Raw genomic sequence first — 19,858 nt, forward strand, 5'->3', positions numbered from 1 at the left:
CTTAAGGTAACTTATGGTGTATGATTTTAGAGTTTTTAATCTATGTGTCATTTGTTCAGAAGAAATCCCCAATCCCATTTTACAAACTCTAGCCATATTAATAAAATAAACCACTTTTGGAAGTTGTTTATAGCATATGAACTAGCCATCCAAAAAAACCATACTTGACTGCTTTCTGAATATAACGTGGTTCCTGCAGACTGTAATCACACTGCATCCTGATGCTTGTTTTAAAAAGTTTTTTTTTTAAGACTCTGGGCATGGCAGAGACTCACACACATTTGCTCAGCAGAATTGAATGTTACCTTTAAGCTTATTTTAGCCAAATTAATATAATTGCTGGGATCATTTAGATTCTTTTTCTCTATGCTCCATCTCTACTCAAAAGAGAAAGAGCAACTTCACATTCAGATATACATTGCCTTAAATTTTCTGCCTTTTGTCCTCAATAAACCTCCATGTTTTGGGGGGTTTGCTTGTTTGGTTTTGGTTTGGGCTTTGTTTGTTTGTTTTTCGGTTTGGGAAGGTTTCTGTTTTGCTTTTTTTTTGTTAAGTAAGTCTCATATTCAAAGCACTAGATTCATATTTAAGCATAAGTCCCATTCACCTCAGTGGGTCTAGATGGGATTTTTGCCTCAGGTAAGACTAGAAGATGCAGACCTGACATTCATGTGTTTTGACAAGAGCATCTTCACGTATTTTGAGTTCTTCAGTGCTGACAGTACTGATCTTTTTTCCCCCCTACATACAATCAACTCAGTGCATTGAATATTTAATAATACAGGTGATATAAGGACCCATTGTCTGACCCATATAAATAACATAATAATTGAAGACAAATCTTCCTTTTCTATAGTGTATGCAAGGCTAAATGAATTTTAAAAATCCCATACATATCAGTGGTAATGTAAAAGAAGCTAGAATAAAATGGATATTTGGAAAAAAAGAATCAATTTTTCAATTTTAAAATATTTTGCTGCCACCTTATGGAATTGAATAAATGTGCATCTCAGTGGTTTGTAAAAGGGACACAATTTAGCCTTCAACAGCAAACACTAACATCATTACAGAGAAAGAATATATTCATTTCTTCTTTATTCCTTTTTAAATTCTTAACAAGTATGTCTGGTTTCACCTTTCACAGAGAGATGGAATAGCACAGATTGAATTTTAAGGCTTTCACATGTGAATAAAATAGAAGAAAAAAAACATGCATCAAGCATAATTCTCAACAAATGTCAAATGCCATGAATAATCAGCAGATCAAGCATTATTTGGTCAAAAACAAATACAGGTAAACAAAGCAAGGAGCTGCTCACAGACGAGACCTAAATATCAATTAATCACTGACAGGTAATTGTTAGTTTAAATCCAAGGTTACTTGTTAGAACTCAGGGCCTCTTTCCCCCAGGTGTGTTGCGGCCTTTGCATAACTGCATTGCTTTTAAAATATAACTCTACATAAATAAACAAGGGGAAAACAAGTCCTAAGGCTCTAGGCTCTGTCCTACATATTCTCTCCCTGTTTCTGTCAGAGAGATTTTCTTCTGTACAACTTACTTACAAAAATGCAATGCATTTTGGGGAAGATATTAATACATGCAAATATACCACCAGTAGAGAGAACATGTCAGAAGTTCCTTATTGTCACTAAGACAACTGGAGTACTAATCTTATTTTAGAAAAGGAGTGATCAGAAGCATTTAACCTGGAGAAAGAATAGAAATGTCCATATCTGCAAACGATCATGAAGTTGACAGCTTTCCTTCGATGCAAGACATCCATATTCCCAGAGAACCCTGGGATTCAGGTGCCTCCATCATGGCTAGTGCAGGGGACAGGTGACCTCCAGGTCAGCCAGCTTTGCAGGGACCCGTGCTCCTTGGCAGTGTGTCTGGTCACCTGGGGGCCGGGCCTTGCCAGGTGTATTGCTCAACCACCCTTTGGGGAAATAGAAGTCGGAGTATTAGGAGGTGCAAGCAGCAGGTGATTTACACCAATGTATGTCATTTAAATTAACACTCAGGTGCTATGAGATCTTTATTCCAGAAAGCGCTGAAACGAGTATGTTTCTTGTGGACAGCGCTCAAATCACAGGCGGGAAGTTTTTGGACAGTGACCTGACTGGCTGCAAGAGCGGGGCTGATGAACCTGTGTTAACCCTGTTCCGAGCGCCATGCACGTATGGAGGTGCACCTTGTGGGAACAGGGCCATGTGCAGGACATGGGCATCGACAATAAACCCTGTCAGCTTCAGCCGGTCCCTGCCGGGCGCGGGTGCAGCGTGGCTGTGGCCCGCGTAAGGAAGCGGCGCTGCGGCCACACACGGCTGTGACCGATTAATGAAGGGATTCGCCGGCGCGGCCGTTGCCGGGCGACGGGCGGGACCGCGGCGGGGCCGGGCCCGGGGCTCTCGGAGGGCAGGACGGCGGCCTCGGGCACTGCGAAGCGGCAGCGAGACGCCGCCGCCATGTCGGGGGCAGGCGCGGCCGACCGGGTCGTGCAGGTGAGCAGCGGCGGGGGCACAGGCTGCGGGGAGTGGGGCCTGCGAACCGGTTTCTGTCTCTGGCAATACACTAATTCGCTGTTAAAGCCAGCACACTCACAAAAATGCGCTCTGCTGTCAAAATGAAAGCGGGGAAGCAGGCTTCCCTCTGTGTGGACGCCAGGAGCGGCTCCCCGTGCCCAGGCTGGGAAGCGGCGGCTCCGAGGCGGGAGCAGCCCGGCTGCCCCGCTCCAGGCAGCGCTGGCCACCAGCAGGTGCCTCGGGAAGCGCCTCAGACCCGCGTCAAAACACCCGCTCGCCAGCTTTCGGTGGTTTGGGCTCAGGGTCGTGAGTCTGGAGATGATGCTGCATTTCTTGATGTATTTTTCATCTATAAGTAAGGCCAGTGGCTTTAAGAACCCACTTAAACGTGACGTGTTCAGGATGTCCTGCAGCAGAGAGTCCAAAATACGTGAAGTTCTTCCATTGTTTTGAGCGTGTCACCTGCTTCAGGCTCTTGCTTTGCGACAGTCAGTGAAGAGGTGGTCCGTGCTCACCTGCTCTCACAGACTCTTCTTTTGTGCTCTTGCTGATCAAAACATACAAAAGGGGGCGAAAGTGTCACATGATGATAGTCATAATTGCCAGAAATAGAAAAGGGATTTGCAAGATATGTTTCTTATGAAGAAGAAATATAAATTAATACATGGAGATTTGGGATTGATTTTTTAACACAGAAATATTGGGGGAATGGTGATAGAATAGAAGCACTATCCTTCACAATAATTATCAGCTAAACAGGCTTAACTCTGTTGCTTAGTTTACTTATGTACGTGTGGGAGGGGGGAATTAGCGATGAACTTTTTCAATTAAATTTTCCCTTCTGTGCAAAATTTATTTGTGAAACCATTTCAGAATGAGCTGCAGGAAGCGATTTCTGCTCATGCCTCAAGTGAGCAAACAGATGAATACTCGGACGACTTTGAGAGTGATGAAGATGGCATGTTAAATGGTAAAACAGAATTAAATGTTTTTCCTTGTGTTCTTCCTCTTCTTGACTCATTGCTATAGCCCAGCAAATCTTTGTGAGTCAATATGATTTAATGTTCCAAGATTTCATATTTTAAGAACTTCTAAATCACTGAGTCCTCCTCTTCTAAGTTAGGAGCAGAATTCCCAATGAAATCAGTGGTGGTGCCAACCTGCTAGACCAGACACAGTCTGTACTGGTTTCTACCATTGTGATGCCCAGTTTTCCTCCATAGCCATCTGTAGTAGTGCACATACTGTGAATGAAAGTGAACATGAGCGGGGAGAAAGCCCTGTTTTTTACTTCCTGTTTTCCCAGTCTGGACGATCAGTGAATAATGGCTTCAGGACACACTGCAGAGCATACTTCCCTGGCAGTGTACACAAACCATGAATAGTTTTGATCTAGCTGTTTTTCTTGGGCCAGGATGCATTTGATGTTTGCTAATTGTATTGAGTTTGCATGGCCAGGTTTTTGTCGCAGAGGGGCTACAGGGGTGGCTTCTGTGAGAAGCTGCCAGAAGCTTCCTCCGTGTCCGGCAGAGCAAATGCCAGGCTGCTCCAAGACAGACCCGCCACTGGCCAAGGCTGGACCGGTCAGAAATGGTGGTAATGCCTCTGTGATAACATGTTTAAGAAGGAAAGAAAAGTTATTGTGCAGATGTAATTGTGGCCAGAGAAGAGTGAGAATATGTGAGAGGAACAACTATGCAGACACCAAGATCAGTGCAGAGGGAGGGGGAGGAAGTGCTTCAGATGACAGAGGTGAGATTCCCCTGCAGCCTGTGGTGAAGACCATGGTGAGAACAGGCTGTGCTCCTGCAGCCCGTGGAGGACCATGGGGATGCAGAGATCCTGCAGCCCATGGAGGAGACTCACACCAGAGTGGGTGAATGCCTGAGAGAGGGCTGTGAATCCGTGGGAAACTTGTGCTGGAGCAGGGTCCTGGCAGGGACCTGCAGATCCATGGAGAGAGGAAACCACGCTGGAGCAGGTTTGCTGGTAGGACTTATGACCCTGTGGGGGACCTATACTGGAGCAGGCTGTGCCTGATGGACTGCACCCCATGGAAAAGTGACTCACATTGCAGCAGTTGGTGGAAAGCTGTTGCCTATGGGATGGAGTCACGCTGGAGGAGTTCATGGAAAACTGTCTCCCATGGGAGGGACCCCACGCTGGAGCAGGGAAAGGACTCCTCTCCATGACCAGCAGCAGGAACAACATGTGATGAACTGACCGTAACCCCTACTCCCCACCTCCCTGTGTCTTTGTGGGGGTAGGAGGTAGAACTCAGGAAGGAGGGACGTGTGGGGGAAAAGTGTTTCTAAGATTCGTTTTACTTCTCATTATCCTGCTCTGATTTTGTTAGTAAAAAATCCATTTAATATCCTCAAGCTGAGTCTGTTTTGCCTGTGATGTTGTTTGATGAGTGATCTCTCCCTGTCCTTAACTCATGAACCTTTGTTATATTTGTTCTCCCCTGTCCAGCTGAGAAGGGGTGTGATAGAGAGGCTTTAGTGGGTGCCTGACATCCAGCCAGGGTGAACCCACTACTACTTTATGTTTAGTCTAACAAGATCGGCCAAATAACTCTTTTTCTTCCTGATTTGACACTGCATGTTAAGGAAAATAGGAGTTTTAAAAGGACTTCCTCTGTGTCCTGTTTTTCATTCACATCTAAAACATCTTTTAACAGTTTGTGGGATGCTTTGATTTCCCTTTGCTGACAAGATTTAGAAAAAAGCTCCCCCAGCAGTAAATAAGTTACTATCATGCTTTTGTTACCTTCTTCAAGCATTTGAACTCTGTAATTAAGCCTGTTAGCCATAACAGACCTCAACAGGAAGATCAAAATATTTTTGTTAAACATGAGAACCTCAGCATTGGAGCAGATACTTCTTTGAGTATCTTCTAGTAGATTTTAGATGGGACAGAAGTGAAGGGAAGGGGAGGATGGATTCTGATACCAAACACGCCTAGCTTTGTTGTTGACTTGCTTTCACTTCTTGTGGCGTTGAGACACTGTTTTTTAGAAGGGTTTTGAATTGCGTGGCAGAAAAGAATTATGAGTGAATATTTTTCTTTGGGTTGGGTCCATGGAAACAGATGACAGGAAAGGAAGTAAAATAAGGCTGTAGTCTGGTGGCTTTGCAGAGATAAGAGGCACAGAAAGAGAAATGCTCAGAAACTAGAGTCAGGAGGATGTTATGAAAAATAGTTTTAAGTTATAGAAGATATCACTTCTGAGTTGCATTTTTTTTCCCACTTATCTTTAATGCAAGTTGATAATATACCCTTTTCAGGTATTGATGAAGAACTTACTGAAGGTAATTCAGGTGCTGCAAGCACTGGTAAATCCGTTGTTGTTGAGAGTCCTCTCTTGAATGATGATGCTTCACAAAAACTAGCAGATTTGGAAAATGAAGTTGCTGATGACTTGACTTTATCCTTTCATGAAAGGAAACTTAAGAAAATAATGGTTTTAGAAGGTGATAATATACCAGATGACAGAAAAGATGGTAAAGAAGAATGTTTGGAAGGTCAAAATGAGGGTAATGACAGAAAAAATAATGAAGTGCTTTCAGCTGCTGAAGAAGTACCCTGTGATAATAGTGAAAGTGATGACTTACCTATTCATGAACTACATAAAAAAAGAAGTCAAGAGGAAAAGCAACCAACAGCAAAGCCACGGCTGCACAAACAAAGAAATGCTTCAGCATCAGGTGAAAAGAAAGCTTTGAATGTTGTTGCTGCTACTTGCTTAGCCATGTTACAGTATTTTAAAGTGTTTTAGTTCGGGTTATTTTCTGTGTTAATGATCAGCTGCTTTGGCTTGCAGCCAAAGCTTCTAAAAATACATAACCTCCATCTGTCAGGGGGTAAACAGAAAAACTGTGGGCCAAATAGCAGGAGGCTCCTGTTTTCCTTTCAGAAGATGAAAAACAGCTGTTTAGGTCCTTGAAGTTCAGCTCTTCACCAGTGCATGTCCATGAAAGGTGTGGGAGGGCTACTGACTTGGCTCCGCAGTATGTGCCCAGCTCAGAAAGCCATATTCGCATAGTGTCCACAGCTTCCATGTATCCTTCCATGGGAAGGTCATTAAATAGCCACCTCTTTTCTATGACCTGGAAAGTTTGATCACACTGTTTGCAAATACAATGTTGAAGTTGTTATACTGAAGCATCATGAAACTGTAATGTGACAGAATGTCAGAATAGTAGATTCTCATAATTGCAAAGTTAAAACTTCAAATGATCTTTTACTTTAAAGATACTGACACACTTTGGATGTATAGTCAAACACATAAAACCCCCAAATTTTAATGTTTCGTTATAACACTAGGTAATGCATTTTTAATCTGCAAAGCAGAACTTGGAATTCTGCTAATTAACTTTTACAGATATAAAATGTCAAAAGACTTCATATTCATATCCAATTCCATTCGTATTCTTATCTAATTCCATTCTAATCTTCAGATTCATATCTAATTCCTAGTATGAGAGGAATTTGTCCTGTTTGATGTTGAGATAAATTTGTGGCTGGTCATTAGCCATGATAGAAGATTACAACTTTGAAATTGCTAGAGCATGATTAATAATATCAGCTCCTTTTTGTGTTTCCACATGATGGCACCAAAGTGCTGGATATTTGAATGCACAGTTGGGCAGTGCAACACCTCTCTGTCCTGGCTGTTGTGCTTGTGTAGTTTTACACTGGCAGAAAAAAAGTTGAATTACTCCTTGTCTTCATGTGAATCAAAGTAGTGCAGTGATAATGGCATATTGATTTTCAATTCAGAATTCTCCTTGTCACCTTGAACTTACCTTCACCATTGTAAATCTAGGTTAAATTTTGTAGATTGTGAGCATTGATATTCCTTTCTTCAGGTAATTTGGAGTTCATTTCTCATTCAAAAATTCTATTTCTTTTAAGAATTCTATCAGAAAATTGTGGAAGACTAATTTGGTTTCACCAGAGCCTTTTTTGGTTTGTGTCTCAATTGTTCTACAAATTTATATCTCTGCATTAATGGTGATGTTTTCTGTAAATCCCCACTGCAGAATCTTTCTGTTATTTCCTCATGTGTCCCACACCGCTGAAAAACATCATACAATGAAAGTTTTGGTTACCCAAAGTGTGGTGCAGACTTCACTAGTAGTTTGCTAGATGTCAGAAGATCTCTTACTGTGATTGCAATGACTCTTGCTTTTGGTTTCTGCAGTAGAACTGCATTTGGATGATAAGGCAGATGGGAAGTTTTGCCTTTGTCATGCTCTCACATTCTTTAACATTAGTTAAAGCTTCAGTTTCTACTCCAGTCTTACATTTAAATACAAGTGAATACTCTTCTTATTAGTAGGTAGTTCTTAGAAGGAAGTATACAGAAAATACTGTATAAAATTTAGTAAAAACTTTCATGGACAGATGTTTTTTGGACAGAAATAAAAATACTCAGAAACAATGAAATTCTTGTTAATGTGTCCTCTCAATCTTTTTTCCTCCCATTAGATCAAGATCAGAAGACTGTCAACACCAGTGACTTGAAACTGGAGGACAACAATAGAAAATCTTCTGTGATAGAACAAATGATGACCACAGTGTATGAGAAGACAAGGGAATTGGAGAACCCAACAGCTGACAGTTCAGATGGAACAGTGAAAGTAGCAGAAGGGCAAATAATAACTGATACAATGCAGGAGATATCAATGAATGGTCAATCTGAACATAGGGAGGCAAAGAATGCATCAAAGAGCTCTGTCAAGGTATTACTCATAAGCATTTTACCACTGTGTGGAACAATGTCCTAGAAGCATGGTGGAAAGTTTTGTAAGGTTACTGTTGGTAACTTAAATGTGAAAATGCTATCTGTAGAGCTGACAGTTTATCTCTGAACTGAGATTTATCTAGAGCTGAGGCTCTTACAAATTCTATATAGTTGTATAGAATGTACTGACATGTGTTTTCCAGTCTTAAGAAAGTACCCTTGTCCAAGTGAAAATAACAGATCTCTATTGTGAGGCTAACTGAATTGCAGTGAGCAGTGCATGTTGGCAGAGGATGGAATCCCTGGTGTGACCTGAGTAAGGGATAGGTTGCAAAGCATTCTATGCTTCATCATAAGAAAGAAAATATGTAGATACATACAATTATTAAAGCTAAGTATTCAAAGAGCTAAAAGAGTGTTGATAGAATAACAGGGAAACCCACTACCCAGCTGGGTTCTTTTTATTTCTTTGTATTTCTAAACTACAGAGTATATTTTTATGTAATACAAATAAACATTTCTAGGTGCTATTTGAAAATTATACAGGCATTCTGAAAGTTTGGTTGCTTGGTTTGGATTTGTTTGGTTGGTTGTTTTTTCTCCTTACTTTCTTACCCTGTACTGTACCCCCTCTGTATTAGAGTGGCTTTCTTGCCTATTTTTCTAACATCATAGAACTATAGAATATCTCAGGTTGGAAGGGATTTGTAAGGGTCAAGCCCAACTCTCAACATCCCTGTTAGCTTGTAAAAATCTGTTTCATCCTGATCTAGTTCTGTTGCTTGAGAGACTCTATAACTTCTACTTTTCCTCTGTTTCTTAGAAGCCAAGTGAAACAAAGGAGAGAGTTCTGCAAGACTCAAAGGCTTCTTTATCTGACAGGTAAAAGAAACACTCTTAGGTATCACACTCTGCACAGTGTAAGATGCATGTAAGGGCCCTGACAATGCTGCTTCATTCTTATTTTCTGTCAGCACTGTATTCACTGCTGACAACATCTGACCATCTGTGAAAAACCTTTTAGTGGATGAGGCATGTTATTATGACCCTTACTCAGGTTTATATCCAATCAGACTCCCAAATCTTTTGCCATTGTCTGTGATGTGTGTGTGCTACAGGAGTCTTTATAGGTTTTAAGCTGCTTTTTAGGTGAAAGTGTAAATTTGTAAACTTTCTTGACCTGGATATGTTGCATAATGGCTTGTTTTGGCAATAATAAAGCCCTCAGAAAAAAAAAGGTTCTTCCTTTTCTTTTCCCCAGTCCCCAGTCAAGTGTATATAAAAAGCCAATCACAGTAACTTTTGGTATGTACTGAAATAAAGGGAACACTGCTTGGTATCAGCCACAATAAATGGAAAGATCATTAATGAGTTTGTGTCCTGGTATTTTCATAGGTATCCATCTTCTGTACACCTAAAGACAAAGGTGAAGGCTGTTCCATCAGCTACACCTGTTTTATCTCAATGTCTGGGAACATTAAACCTGTTGGAGAATAAATGCGTGGAGAAGAAAAGAACAGAATTTGACAAAGCAGATAATTTAAGAGCAGCTGTTTTTCAGGTAAATCTTAAAAATGAGCAAACAAACCAACAAACAAAATTGTGCATAGAAAGGTCCTGATCTAGGAGTCAACACCTCATATTTCTTGAAATCAATATTTCTTACTATATTCCTTGCATAGGCTTACAGGTGTAATAATCCTTTTATTCTGTTGGCTATCACTTTTCCTCAAATTATGAACTCAAAAGCTATATGAAAGGGATGTACTGTGATTCATAATTTATTGTGTCAGACTATTTTCAGGCACATATTTTCCTTTATTTCTACTTCATCTTTAACATGAGTGTGTAGTTTGAAGTTGCTCTTTTTTTCCTGGTATGTTCTATTCATCTGGCATTCAGGAAAAGTGATAACAAATCTAGTACTCTCTCCAGAAGAAAAATCTATGTAAATTCCATGTAGAATTTCACAACGATTAGTTTATGGGTTCCAACAGACTTTTGCTACTAATCTGTTTGAGAACAACTTTAAATCCAGAAACTGTTCATATTGGTATGTGTTTTTAATACTTGTTATGGTCCTAGAACAAATTTTAGACCCTCAAATTAAAATTTATATTGTCTCTATAATTTTAAAGGTAAAATAGTCTTCATTTAGGACACTTGTATCTCTAAGCTGTATACCAAATAATATAGTTAAATATTGAAAATTTAAGTCTGTTTCTGCAGATGGCTCATAACCTTTTATGGTTGCTTGAAGTCTCACTCTTCCCAGTAGGGTTTTATTCTCTTTAATTATAGGAATTTGCAAGACAGACAACAAATGTAAATAATATCCCTATATTCCAAGTGATAAGAATCTTTATTTTATTCTTCTTTTTAAATTTGTTTAAAGCTTACATTTTTTTGGTGTTTCTATGAAGATTTTTTTTAAGATATTTAAGCTTTTTTAGATTTTGTAGCTATGATTTTAGAAGCTTAGACTTTTTTTTTATCTCAATGTGTATGTGATAACAGCTTAGTCTTCCACATGGGGTAGTATCTAAGTAGCACATGGAAGAATTAAGAGTAATTTTGGTGGTCATTGTATTGGTGCTGCTCTGTACTTACACCTTAAAAGGACTTCAGAAGTCTTTAATGATTCTTACAGAATTGGTTGGAAAAGAAAAAGCTCTTTCTAATGGAATTAAAGAGAACTGAAAAGGAGAAAGCTGCAAATCTCAGAAACGATACTGAAAAGGTTTGTTTACATTCTTGTTAAAAAGAAGTTAACAGACTATAGTTCTTTGAAGTGTGCTTGCCTGTGCTTTCTGCCTGAGTGCATCAGTCTGCTGTTGTAAGGCATCTGGTCTTCTCCAAAGAGCACGAGGTGATTTCGAACACTAAATGGTATGTCCTGCTTGTTATGGTTGTGGCAAACAGTGTGTGTCTGATGTTTCCCTACACATTTACATAAGGTGTGTTAAAAGTGTGCTTCTTAGATTAATTTTCAGGTTTGTTTACAAAGACCTTGGAAATCTTGGAAATGCTCAAATCTTAAGGTGCTAAATTTTATATTGTCTATTAGAACATAAGGGGTTTACTTCCTCCCTCAAGAGATGCTTATCTCCAGAGGACTGTATTTTGAATAGTACTGTACACATTCTTTGATTTGACTTTTAAGTATTTAATACATTTCACTGCTAGGCACTTAACATGTATTTCATATCCTTATACACATATTTTGCTGGAATAGTTTGTTTCAGTTAACTTAAATTAAAAATGAACATAGAAAAAACCCCGCCATATGTATTTAAAATTTAATTGTGAGTAATACTTGAAATGTTGTTGTCAAATCAATTTCTGTTTCTTTATTGCTCCATCAACAATTAGTTTAAAGCGTACTACCTCAATTATAATTTTATACTGAAGTGTATTTAAATGTAGACTTTTATTTGCAATCTAGAAAGAAGCGCTTAGAAGAGAGGAATCAATTGCATGTTTTGAAGCCTGGAAAGAAAAGAAAGCAAGAGAAGCAAAAAAGTTAAGTGAAAAAAAGAAGCTTGAGGAAAAAACCCCAGCAGAACAGAATAAAGAGAAAACAGAAGCAGCACAGGTGGTGATGTGAAATATGTACAAAAACGTATATCAAATGTGGTTCAGGAGATTGTAGAAAATAATTCTGATTAATCCAGAAAGAGATGGAAATTAACTAGAATCTAAGTCTAGACATGCTTAATTTTTGAAGTAAGTTCATATTAGGTTGTGTTCTGCCAGAAATACGTAATGTTTACATTTGCAGACAAACATGCTTCTATATTTGGAGTCTATTAACTGAATATAAAATAAACGCCATATAAATACATTTAACTGTCAAAATAACTTATTCCTGTTAGGCATAGTGATACCCACTTCTAAGAAATGCTACAACAAATATTCCGAAATTGGAATGTGTAGAAATTACAAAAAAAAATAATACAGAATAGGCAAGGGGGGTATTGACAAAAAGGTGAGGGGTAAGATTTCTCATGAATCTATGGTTTTCTTTAGGCATTCAAGAGATGGAAAGAAAAAAAAGTGGAATATTTAAGAGAGCAAAGCAGAAAGGAAAAAGAATCTGAAAGAATCAGGAAGGAGAAAGAAGAGGAACTGATTGCAGAGAAGAGGAGAATCAGCATATCAGCAGTTGAAAAATGGTACTACTCCACTGGGTTTTCCTGTATCATAGCTTCCAAAGTCTTCACGTACAAATGTAATAGGTCTTCTGTGAGTGCTTGATGTGCTTGTAGTTGTAAGACAATGGCATGCTTGGGATCAGACTCTTCAGTCCCAATGGAGAATAAGTATAACAGTGAAAGCAAGCTGTACAGCTCCTTTCAGTTTAGTAATTTAATTGCTTTCCTCCCCAAAAAGCTACTAACTAAGCCCAGTCAGAGATACTGCAACGGAGACGTAAGATTGACTGAGTATAATGTCTTATGTGGTTAGTTTCATGCTTCATTACTAAGCCACAGGAAGGTAAGTAAATCTTTAAGTTTTGTGAAATACAATGTATGAATGCAGATGTACGCAGGAAGGAAAGAAATGAGGTGTATCTGCTGGAGAAATTCTGTGTTAGTTTTATAAGCCAAGAGTTTTCACAGACCGCGTGCAACTTACAGTTACCTACAGAAGTTCAGAATCTAAGGGTTATTTTGTGATACTGAATAAGGGAAAAGCAGTAAAGAAAAGGTGATGCCATAACAGATAGAGTGGTAGGTTCATTTATACCTTGGTGATATATCAAAATGGACTGGGAAGATTTTAAATATATATTCTCAAACTTTTATTAAAAGTATAAAATATCTCTTGACTCAATTTAGTTAATCAACAACAGCATTTAGTCTGTTACATGATGATCTCTTGTTCTTCCCTCTCATTATACAGGAATGAAAAGAAGGAAGAATATATAAAAAAGAAGAAAGTAGAAAAATTCCTAGAGAGGAAAAAGCAAGAAATGCAACAGGCAAAGAAGGAAGAAAAAAATGAAAAGGCTATGGAGGAATATGAAAGATGGCTGGTATGTTTGTTTGGGGATTTTTTTTGCACTTTGTCAAAACCAAAAAGTTTAATGTAGTAATGAGTGTGAACAGTTGTGTATTGTGATACTTATGAGTTTTCATGCTGTTATTAGAAAGGCCAGACGGTGGCAACATTGCATAGCTTGTCCTCCAGAATTCGTGAGCAAAATGATGGTAAAGTACGGTGGACTTGATATTTGGCAGACATGGAAAATATATTCTCCCTACGTACATGTTACAGAGTTTTCTATTTCATAGTTACTCTTGATTTTTTGCCATTTCACGTCAGAGGCAACCATCTCTGAAGGGCCAACTCACCACAGCACAAAACCTGCAAAGCCAAACAGCATCCCCGGCTGCAACAGTGAGTGCATGTACATTCAAGGAAGCATTGAAAGTGGAGACTTGTATACCTACAGCTGGTAAAAGCACTTTAATGATGTTCAAAATTATTATTACAAGAAAGAGTGGAATTCTGATGCTCCCAATTATATTTTTCCCACAACAGTGTCCTTTAGTCTCAATAGTTAAGCGGTAAACTAATCTATTACTCTAGTCCCAACAGTTAGGCAGGGACTAACTTGTTTTTTCCCTTGCTACAGAAAGACAAACTAGAAGAGAGATCACTAATATTCTTAGCATATATTGTTTTCTTGAAGGTATGTGACTTGCTATTTAAAGAAAAACCTGTGTTTTAATTCCTCACCCTGTGACACAGTCATTCCTCGTACTGACTCTCAAGGTTTTCTTAGTTTGAGAGCGTTTCTTCTGTTTTCTCTCTTCCATGTGATTTCTGGCACACATCCTGTACATATGGTCTCTATTGTCATTTGTAAGAGTGAGATCTTGCAACTCATCTGGCTTAAGGTCCTTACAGGAATTTCTTTGTACTGTCAATGGCTAAAAAAATCTTTTATTTGTTTGTTTGTTTGTTTGTTTGTTTGTTTTTTGAGGAATGAGGAGGCAGAGAAATGAGAATTGAGGCAGGCAGGTGTACGGATGTTGGACAGGTTTAAAAAGGACAGTCATCCTTTACTTGGCTAACTCAGAAATACACAGTTGCATAAAACAGCAAGAGCCTGCATGTTCTCTCTTATCTGTTTTCATATGTTTTTAGTCTGAGGTTTAGATCTGTTAAGGTCTTTGACCTGGTCCCTGTTGTAATACCTCTGATTTCTGTAATCATTGGTAAGAATTATTTTCTCTAGTCCTCTTTGTCAAGTGGTTTCCAGCTCAGTTTAGTCAAATTATTAATGTCCAATCTTAGATTATTTCTTGCTTAGTCAGTATTCCTGGTTGCCAAGGAAGGAAGTGCTCTTTTTAAGCAGTAACTAATGCACTGTCCTCTATGCTCTGCTTACTGGTACTATCCTAATCAGTGTAGTTGTATCAAAGCCTGAATGTTACTGTGCTGTCTTGGACTCTGTACAAGGGTAAAAATATTATCCTTTTTTTGAGGAATGAAAGATGCTGCCTAGCACAGACTCCCCTGTTCAAATTGTATATAAATTCCTGAGGTCACCACTTCAATGGGATTATTAATATGAACGTTAGTAGTTGGAGGAATGACCAGATCTAACTGGATATACAAGTGCCTACGTGAGAGGAGCACTTTGAAAAATAAGCAGATGCAGGAGAATGGGATAGATACTGACCTGGTTGGCAGAGGTACCTCTAAAATGATCTCATTTTCAGTGTCTGTGTGCAGGTGTTGACTGATGTGTCTCATGCCCGATCTTTATGTTTTTACTTTCAGAATTTGTGCTGGCTTTTTTCAGCGTAGACACCTTTATTTCAGAAAACATATTGGGCAATAGCTCTGTCATCATGTTTGACCAGAATATCATCTCACTTTGTACAGTTATAGAAAAAATATACACCTTTAGTGAACTGCAGAAAGGAAACACTGTAAAGTTGTCATTGGGAATTAAAGTTGTCAAGGGAACTAAGATGATATCTGCCTGCAGGTAGATAAAACAGGAATCAGATCTGAAGGCAGAATTGTGGAGGCCTTTTAAGTGTATTCTTTCAACTAAGGAGGTTTTGGTTCGAAGGGAAATAAAATAGGAGTAGTATAGTGGGAGGTATTCTAATATGTTTTCACTGATATTCAACAGAAATAAATGTGTTTAAATTCATCCTTGGGTTTCCTGAACTAAGTGTTGACCATAATGCATGGGTAAAAAAGACATAAAAATCTGCTTGTAGTTCTTCTTAAATAGAAGAAACATTCTGCTTTTGTATTAATGGAAATTGTGTTACTTCTGCTTTTAGAGATCATTGTGTGAATGTTTGATAACATACATTGCATAGAGAAGATTACTTTTTAAGCCTGAAAATAAATGCCCTAAAAAAGGTTATTAACACTTGTACAATCTTAACACAAAAAGGATAATCTTGAGCTGAGATGCTTTAGTATTGCCTGGGAAATTTAAGCTTCTGATTATTTTGTTTCTTTCCTACTGTTTGCCTCTTGGTACTCACCAAGAACTCTTCAAGCCAATCTAGCCTGATAAATGATAAGTTTTTACTTAATGCATAATACCAGTGTCTGACACTTGTTACTGACATGCACCTGTTTGAGGAGTGAAATGTGGAGAAGAATTGCATTGGAAGTTTATAATGACAGATGAGTTTAGTTTTCATTTATTTCTGAGATATCAATTTGATACCTGTTTACTGTGGATAAAAGTGAGTAGCCTGGATATGTTATGTTGTCTGTTTTCTGTGCTATACATTAACATAGTATGAGTTGACGAGAAGTAAGGCTGCTCACAAATGATTCTCAAAGATCAACATACCATAAATACCGTAGAGGAAGTTTGAAGGTTGAGCATATACAACAACCCTTGAGGTTGAGCATATACAACATCTATTTTTAGCATTCTAAAGCTGTTTAAAAATATTAAGAAAAGATGTACCAGATGAGTCTCATGGATTTATTGCTTTTCTGGGTTAGGAACAGCTGATGTGGGTTATTCATTTTGTGTGATTTAATAAGATCTCTCTGAAAATACTTTCTGTACTGGAATTTTTATGTCCAGGTACTGCAGTATGTTAGAAATAAGGCTGCTATTGTTACTGCTCTTAAATGTTGTACGTCTTCTCTAATATCTAAAATTCAATTATTATGTGGCTGTCATACTGCTAAAGAATGTGGTCTTCCCAGAATTTGGTAGGTGAAAAATGTACTCATCTTACTAGGCTATTGAGTAGAAAACTTCCACAGAAATCAAGCCATGCAGTTGAGTTGATCTAATGTATGATGAGCTACAGTTATTGATTTAGTCTTTCACTGTTTCTGTTACTGTTCTTCTGTTAGTGCAAATAACATCTTGTTTATTATTTTATGGAAGATTTATATCAGTTATATCTTGTGAGAATGTGCACTGTGATTAGGACTAGAACATAAAAAGCTTTGTGTGTGTTGAAGACAGGGAAGAAGCCAGTAAGTCTTGATGTCAAATTTAATCTTTTAAAAAACAGTTAAATTAGCTCGAGATTCTTTTCTTGGCACTGGGATTCATGAATGAAAACTGGATCTTCAAACCCAAACATTCAACACTGAGACACAATTAAAAAATCCAAAGCAACTTTTGTTCTCTTCCTGGGTGGATGTTTGCTTTATTTTTCATTTGGGCTTTTCATACAGGAGTCTATTGTCCACATGTATTCAGTAAAGAGTGCTTGACAAACATTAAATATGCACTTTTTTTGTAACATATGATTGCTCAAATAATTGCCAGTACTGCTGCAATAGGTCTTATTTTTAATGAGTTTTTATCTACATGTCCTGAGGGTACACATAGCCTCATAGATTATGATTCTGTGATTCTATGATTTTGTAAAAAGAAATTGACTGGATATATGCAAAAATTCCCAAACAGGAGCATGTATCATATATGTGTTCCATTAGAGTATATTCTTCACAAGCTCATCTGTACTGCTTGACATATCTTGTCTTTTTTGAAAAATACCACTGATAATGCAGACTCCTTTCCTCTTAGGGAACTAAACAGTTCACTTCAAGAATTTCAGAATATCATGAATTTGTTCTAAAGACCCAAAGCCACTAGTTGTGCTCATCTGAGGAAGATTTCTATGGAAGGAGAAAGAAGGCAAAAGTATAGGATGAGAAAAGTCAGAATCTCACAATGCTACAAGCCCAGTTTTTCTCCATTACTCCATGTAATCCAGAAAGATACAGTTTGTACAGAGAGATAATTTTTTTTATTAGACTAACTGTGATGAACTTTTGAATCACTTATTCTAGCAAAGGGCATTCCTTTTCCTCACAAACTTTGCCTTGCTTTTAATCAACCTTACTAGTAACAACATGAAATAATTGTCTGTTTAGCTAGACCAGATGTTCCTGACTCAATTGGATCTTCAGATTTACACTGACAGAGAACTAAAGGGCACAGATTAAAATCACAGGGTTGATATTTCAGTACATGTTATGCTTTTTAAAAATTTTGTACACATTGGTAGTTTGACTGCTGCATATGTGTAAAATAGGAATAAACTTCCACTCAAGCTCCCTTTTTTACAGTAATGCTTCTACATTCATTTACCTGTCTACTCTCTCAGCCACAGTCACATCACTGTTTCTCTTCTCACATATGAATAACAGGCAAACACTGCTAGCATCTTGAGGATTTGGGAACGTACAGTATCCATCAGAAGGATGGGATCATGGGTTATATGAGAGCACCAGTTATCTTACAGCTGTCTTCAAGGAGCAGTACTTTCACTGCAATGCAGTTCATACATGTGAAAATACAAAACTAATACAGCACTTTTATGGTGCTTCACAATACTGGCTGATGGGCTGCAACAGATGAAAGGACCGAGATTGGATTTGGCACGATGATTTTAAGCGGGCATATCCACACTGCATGTCTGCTACTTATGATGTGTATGCCAGTTCATATGTCCAAAAGCCAGCTGCTCGAGGACCTCTTAGCCACCCAGCAAGTGGGGCACAGTAAGTTATGCTGTGGTCTAAAATGTCAACCTACTACTTCAAGTCAGTCAGAAATGTGCACCAACATGCACCACAAATCTGCAAGTGTGATTATAAGGAAAATTTACACCAGCTCACCAGTGTACTGAATTGCTAATGCAGATGCACCCTTAGATGCTGGTCCTCACCATGGTGAAATGGCAGTCATTTGCAAAGAAGAATGCTTATTTTATATAGAATGTCAAGTCTCCTGAAATTCATTAGTTATTTAGACACAAAAAGAATGTTGCAAATATCTTGCTTATCCTTCATCGTCCTGATTGCCCATTGCTGTCTGAAACAATAGAAAATGGAATTAGAACCTTGCAGCGCTTATAATATTTTAGATAGATCTATGTTTAAAATTAAATTGTTTAATTACTAGTTTGTTCTAGTACATGGCAAGTGTGATTTAATAAATACAAAAAGTTACAATGTTGCGTCAATGTTACATGAGAACAACATACTTAGCATTGTGATTTAGGTATCCTCTTCAAGACAGTAAGTAATTAATATGAAACTAATTATATACAAGACCAATACAGTACCTGATCCACTAGCTCTTCACTTGGGTTTTTGTTTAGTTGGTGCACAAAACCTTAGCTGTAAATAACACCCAGTGTGCAGCTGCTTGTATTACATTGTGCAATGTCTGTGACTGAGGCACTGCTCCAAAAGGCAAATCTCTATTGCATGTTTACTTTTCATTTTACACGAGAAAGGTATAACAATAATTGTAACTTTTCTGTTAGTGGAGTTGTTTTTTGTAGGGGTTTTTTTTGTTTGGTTTTGGTTTGGGCTTTTTTTGACGTATCTTTTTATTCTCAGGAAAACAAAGAGAGGAGAGAGGAGCTTGAGAAGAAGCAAAGGAAGTTGCAGTCTGTCCATGGGAATGAAATGAGTCCTCCCTGGAGGCCACCTGGCAAAGTCACATATTCAGGGAATTACTGAGAAGTTTATTGCCTTGTGGAAGAAAACATAGTCCACAAAGTTCTGACAATGGCTAGTCGCTATTTCATTAACAGTTGATTTTCACTGGATCCATTGTAGGTGTTACATTCTTTCTTTTTAGTTTATTTGATCTCTACAGTTTAAATAAATCACTTGTCTCTTTCCACTGCTTTAGAAAACGTACTAATTTTTCTAATTCCACATTTGATGTAGTTTTGCTATATTCTATGCTACTGCATACCTTTTTCGTGAAAGTGTATATTCAGGATGAATGAGGCTGGACTCTGGCATTTTTTTCACCCAATAGGTAGCAGAATGGTTATTTTTAAGCTACTAGGCCACACTTTTGAGGAGTTAAGTCTTGAAGAAATGCTTGGAGGAGGCGGTGGGGTGTGGAGATGATGGGCAAGGAGATGTTGGTTCTCCTGTGATGGTAAAAGACAAAACGCTAAGGAGTATGGTAGGAGGATGTCATTTTCATACATGAAGAGATAAGCTACAGAGAAAATAAACTTAGATTATGTTACATTATGAAATATAAATACAGCTCCTAAATTAAAACTGCATCTAGCAGAAGCAGGTTT

General features: G+C 38.2%; 1 protein-coding gene and 1 long non-coding RNA gene across 2 annotated transcripts; one reads left to right on the top strand and one right to left on the bottom strand.

The window, feature by feature from the left end:
• Positions 1-1,078: 1,078 nt before the first annotated feature.
• On the bottom strand, positions 1,079-2,309 carry LOC120323292. Its single transcript, XR_005563614.1, has 2 exons — positions 2,197-2,309; positions 1,079-1,941 (listed from the first exon to the last, which is right to left on the bottom strand). It is a non-coding gene; the product is annotated as an uncharacterized LOC120323292 (long non-coding RNA).
• MAP9 (microtubule associated protein 9) lies at positions 2,293-19,440 on the top strand. The gene is made up of 11 exons (XM_039381536.1): positions 2,293-2,506; positions 3,401-3,497; positions 5,818-6,237; positions 8,024-8,277; positions 9,103-9,161; positions 9,675-9,840; positions 10,930-11,019; positions 11,725-11,877; positions 12,309-12,454; positions 13,185-13,317; positions 19,152-19,440. The coding sequence occupies exons 1-11, from the start codon at positions 2,471-2,473 to the stop codon at positions 19,272-19,274; spliced, it is 1,677 nt and encodes a 558-aa protein (XP_039237470.1). The 5' UTR covers positions 2,293-2,470; the 3' UTR covers positions 19,275-19,440.
• Positions 19,441-19,858: the final 418 nt, after the last annotated feature.

Source organism: Pipra filicauda, unplaced genomic scaffold (assembly GCF_003945595.2).
Source record: "Pipra filicauda isolate LSUMZ 115617 unplaced genomic scaffold, ASM394559v2 scaffold22_size4397567_pilon, whole genome shotgun sequence".
In the NCBI taxonomy this organism is placed as follows: domain Eukaryota; kingdom Metazoa; phylum Chordata; class Aves; order Passeriformes; family Pipridae; genus Pipra; species Pipra filicauda.

What these genes read in the sequence shown, in the direction of transcription:
- MAP9 (XM_039381536.1), top strand. Translation starts at nt 2,471, where the DNA reads ATGTCGGGGGCAGGCGCGGCCGACCGGGTCGTGCAG. An exon ending in CGGCCGACCGGGTCGTGCAG is followed by an intron (nt 2,507 to 3,400) that starts GTGAGCAGCGGC and finishes AAACCATTTCAG; the next exon opens with AATGAGCTGCAGGAAGCGAT. An exon ending in CATCAAAGAGCTCTGTCAAG is followed by an intron (nt 8,278 to 9,102) that starts GTATTACTCATA and finishes TCTGTTTCTTAG; the next exon opens with AAGCCAAGTGAAACAAAGGA.